Genomic DNA, 5,000 nt, shown 5'->3' with positions numbered 1-5,000 from the left:
TGGGGCCGATTGTCCTTAAGGCCGGTCGATACGGCCTGTACATCGACTCTTTATCCATAAAAAAATTAATTACAGCTCTATAAATACACACACAAAACACAGAGTATGACCCCAGAACTACTGAAGGATGGAAGCAAAAAGGGTGACGTGAGATTGTGAGGATGTTTGTGGCGTAACAACAGATCCTTAACGACGAGGATGTTATTGCTTTGGTGTGCGGGCGGTGCTGTTTCACCCCAATAAAGGACGGAGGAATCGTCCACGTGAAGAGTGCAGCAACAAGGTGAGGAGGCCACACGTTATCTCACGACTCTGCACTTCTTCCCTTGTGGACTTACTGCCGCCTCGCCTTAAATACACAGTGATGCCTTGTTAATTCATAGGAAGACACAGAGACACCCCCACCCTCCCCCCACCCGGTTGTGTTCTCTCTCCGGTCAGAAGTCAAACATATCGTCCCCTGACGGACTGAAGTCGTTGGGGGTGTTTCCATTGGGGGTGTTTCCATTGGGGGTGTTTCCAATGGGGGTGTTTCCATTGGGGGTGTTTCCATTGGCGGCGTCCCAGTCGGGTTCGGTGAGCCAGTCTTGGGGTGTCACCCCAATGTCCAAGACCTGGGGGTTAGTACGCGACACTGCCAGTCTGCGGAGACGGAGGGCGAAAAAATATGAAAAGATTAATGAGAATTAGACCTGTATTTTAAAAAAAGATGCTATTAGCACCCAGGTGTCAGAAGCTAGCAATGCTATTTGCACCCGACCCTAATCCATAGAAAACAAAATATTTAATAAAAACACAAAAAACTTCACACAAACCTCAGTCTCCTGGGTGCTCGCTCTTTATACGACTACTATTACTAGTCCTACGCCTTTCGACTAGCTAACTATTGATAGATTAAGTAGGATTTTATAGATTTGCTGCTACCAAAGCACTCCTTTAGTAGCATTTTAAACCTTAGCTGGATGTAAATACAACACATTTTGAAAAAGAAAAGGTATTGTTTTGCATCCACAGACTGATCTGTTCAATGCAGTGACAAAGTAAATCTACAGGCCCATATTCACCTGCCGTCAGTGACACGTAGACCTGAGTGTCATCTGCATAGTTGTGGTAGGACACGTTATAGCTGCGTATTAGCTGGCCTAATGGAAGCATGTACAGATTGAATAATAGGTGTCCTAGGATTGACCCCTGGGGAACCCCACAGGTCAAAGCCATTTGGTCTGAGACACAGTTACCAATTTCAACAAAATACGTCCTGTCCTTGAGATAGGACTTGAACCAGTTTAGAGCAGTACCAGAGATTCCCACCCAGTTTTCTAACCTCTGTAATAAGATCCCATGGTCAACTGTGTCAAAGGCAGTGCTCAGGTCCAGCAGAACTAAGACTGAGACTTTGCCTGCGTCTGTGTTCAGGCGGATATCATTTGTCACCTTGATCAGAGCTGTCTCAGTGCTGTGGTTGGGCCTAAAACCTGATTGGAAAGTATCAAAAGCATTGTTAGACAGAAGAAAGTCAGTAAGCTGTTGGTATACAACCTTCTCTAGGACTTTTCTTAAGAATGGCAGGTTTGATGTGGGCCGGTAGTTGTTCAGTACTGTTGCATCATGACTGCTCTTCTTTAGAAGAGGTTTAATGACAGCAGTTTTTAAGGCTTTGGAAATGTTCCAGTCTGGAGTGAGATGTTGACCAGGTGAGCGAGTTGTGGTAACAAACTGCTCAGCACAGACTTTAGAAATCTAGTGGGTAAGTCATCAAGGCAGCACGTCGATTGGCTCGGACTGCAGATGATCTCTTCGACTGTTTTGTCAGTGACAGGTATGACATGAGTCAGCTCTAGGTGTCTAGCTGGCTGCAGAGTAGATATTTGTGTTGTGGAATTTATGGCATTTTTAATGCCTTGAACTTTGTCATTAAAGAATATTGCAAACTTATTACACTTAGATATATAATTGAGTTCTTAGGGCAGTGAAACAGGAGGGTTTGTTAATCTGTTTATTGTAGCAAACAGGACACGAGAGTTAAAGAAAAATAACTCTCCCTTGTTCTACGCAAAGTCTGGTTGAACGCACATAACCTTTCTTTGTAAATCTCATAATGAACCTGGAGCTTTGACTTGCGCCATTTCCGTTCGGCTCTCCGGCAATCCCTTTTCTGTGCCCTGACCGAGTCTTCTTTTCTCCATGGTGCCTTTTGCCTATTTTTAACCATTCTAACCTTGACAGGAGCAATGGTATCCAAAACATTTAAGGCTTGTAACAGCTGACAGCGGCACTCTACTTTACCTGGACATGAACCATAGCTATCCAGAGCCCAGCTGGAGACACAAACACACAGTAGATTGTGGACAGTTTTAAAGTTAAAGCTTACAAAAAAATAAAAAAATAAATCGGGATGGATTTGTATTCTGCAGTACACAGAAATCACCAGTGAGGGGCGCCATAAGGCAAAGCAGTACGAGAGTGGCTTACAGGGGTTTGGGTAGTTTATTTTAACAAAAGCCGCATAGAGAATCAACAAGGATTAATTTAATTCTATAATAAAATATTTTAAAAGGACATATCGCACCTGGAAAAGGCCTCATCCAAACTTTGGATGAGGCCTTCAATGTGTTGATCCTGAGGACGGACAGGAGGAGACAGAGACTGTGCTCATCTCTCTTTTATATTATTTTGGTAAAGTTTTACTGTCTCATTTAAACATCACCATGTATAAAAAACCCAAATAAATTTGTGTTGTGTCACAATTGAGATCAAACTAATATCCAGTCTTAAAAAACATTTAAAAGTAATCAAGACATAATTGGACATTTTGTGCATTGATCTGACTAATGTTCTTAATATGTAATAAATATCAAAGAAAGGAAGGCAAAAGACAAATAAGTTTTATAATACACATGATAACATCTTTATTGTTTTTAAATGTTGAAACCATCAACACAAGCAGGAAGACGATAATGTTGAAACATGTCAAGAGAGAAAGAGAACCAGAGAGACAGTTACAGAGTGAGACTGAAACCAGTAGCAGAGTCCCAGTGAGGCAGCTCAGGACTGGGAACACTGGTCTCTCCTCAGTGTCTCTGAGAGTGGAGTCTGGGAGCCCTGGGTGGCCTCACAGGTCACAGAGCCCACCTTCCTCCACTGGTCTGCAGGGAGCCTCAGGGTGCTGCTCCAGCTGTAGTGGCCGTCCTTCTCCAGCACCCCGGGGCTCCTGCTCTCCTCCCAGCTGCTGCTGCTGCTGCTGCTGCCGTCCACCTTCCAGGCCAGACTCCAGTCTGAGGGGAAGCCCTTGTTGGCCAGGCACATGAGCGTGGCCTTCCCCTGCTGCAGCTCCTCACTGGAGGGGGGCAGCACCGTCAGGGTGGGGGCGACTCGGCCCACTGCAGAGAGACAGAGATTCATGAGGTTCATATGAGGGTGCAGCAGAGGAGGCTTCTAGTTCTGTTGGTCTTCCTCAGACCGGATGAAACTGATCTTAAAGGTTTCACTTCCCTCTCTGAGCTCAGTGAGCATGACAACAGACAGGTTTCAGTACTGAAGATAAAACATCTGAACTTCTTCCACTCAACTTTCTGAGTTACAGTTAAATGTATTACAGTAAAGATGACGATTGTGAGGCTTTTATTGTTTTAACCTTTTGAAAACCATGGCCCCCAATTGGGGGCCGATTTACACATTATAGTTAGACTGTGTAAAACATTACAATAAACATGAACAAACATATTGATGTTGTACATCAAATTAAACAAGAGAACTTGGGCTACAAGAATCAGTAAGCCATTTCCACACAACTCAAACACCAACTGAAAGAATTATTAAAATATCATAATCATCATTTTGTCAGGAGTCAGCCCACTCAGCACGTTTTTGGAACTAGCAACCCGTAGCTCGGTGCTATCAGAAAGATAGCAAAGAGCAAGAGGATTTAACACAGATTCTAAACATCTTTAGAAAATCCTTCTGCACCAAAGCATCACCGAGATATGAGCCAAAGAACACAGCAACATGAACCGATTTAGCGCTTTACAGTCACAAATGTTGCTTATCTTTGGCTTTTTTTGAGAAAAAAAAACATTTTTCTTCTTCTAATCAACAAATACTGCTGTATTGAACACACCATAAGTAATATACAAGTGAAATATATGGTTTTCCACATGAGGAAATTCAAATTGCACAGTTGGTGCCCAAATGCCCATTTCGCCTAATTAATCTGTACTAAAACCTCTCTAACTTTGTTCTGCTTTACTTTTTCAAAGTCAAACTTTGCAGAGAGACTGTTCCCATATATTGATATGACCTCTGTGGTTTTTGACCTTTGCTCTGCATCCTTCCAAGAGATAATCATCCTGAAAGTGCTTTTTGTTTCTTGGCGAACATGAAAATTAAACTTTTGCTATCTTTCATCTTTAGTTACTCTTAACCAGTAACAAATATACTAATATGTACACATTTGAACAAAAGCACACATGGGTGCCTTTATTATAACACCAACATTATTCAAATAGCCTTTGTGGTTGCTGAAATACACACTTTTTAGTTTAGGTATGTAATTTCGAGCAGAAACCTAAAAAGTAGGTCGGTTTTCAAAAGGTTAACTATCTGAAGTATTTCTTGTTTCAAAACCTCAGACATGATGTCATGTGTTTGTTCCCTTCATGTCAGCAGGAATCATCAACAGTCAGACTTCATTACTGACTCATTCAACTGAATAATGTTAACTACTGAAATACTTTTTAAAACTCATAAAACGTGTTTAAAACCATCAGTCTGGGTCATAACATTCACATGTAACTCTGAAGGAGTCAATCTTTAGCTGTAATTTCAAAACTTTAACATAAAAAAAAATATTTTCTTCTTTAGAAATAATAGTAGAGTAGTTCAAATGAAAATAGAATAATGTATGAACATGTAATAAAATGTTTTTGTTCAACAAGATTATTCATTGAAGTGGATTTTAACCGAGTTATCGAAGCTGAAGACTTCAAGAATTGTTACAAATA

At 41.4% G+C, this 5,000-nt stretch overlaps 1 gene segment (V, D, J or C); it reads right to left on the bottom strand.

The window, feature by feature from the left end:
• Positions 1–2,880: 2,880 nt before the first annotated feature.
• Positions 2,881–5,000, bottom strand: part of LOC117739203 — a 2,369-nt gene continuing 249 nt past the window's right edge. Inside the window, 1 exon segment of the C gene segment in view lies at positions 2,881–3,380. Coding sequence covers positions 3,046–3,380 — 335 coding nt within the window.

Source organism: Cyclopterus lumpus, chromosome 11 (assembly GCF_009769545.1).
Source record: "Cyclopterus lumpus isolate fCycLum1 chromosome 11, fCycLum1.pri, whole genome shotgun sequence".
Classification (NCBI taxonomy): Eukaryota; Metazoa; Chordata; class Actinopteri; order Perciformes; family Cyclopteridae; genus Cyclopterus; species Cyclopterus lumpus.
The sequence above is the reverse complement of the archived record's forward strand: the minus strand, read 5'-3'. Positions and strand labels throughout refer to the sequence as shown.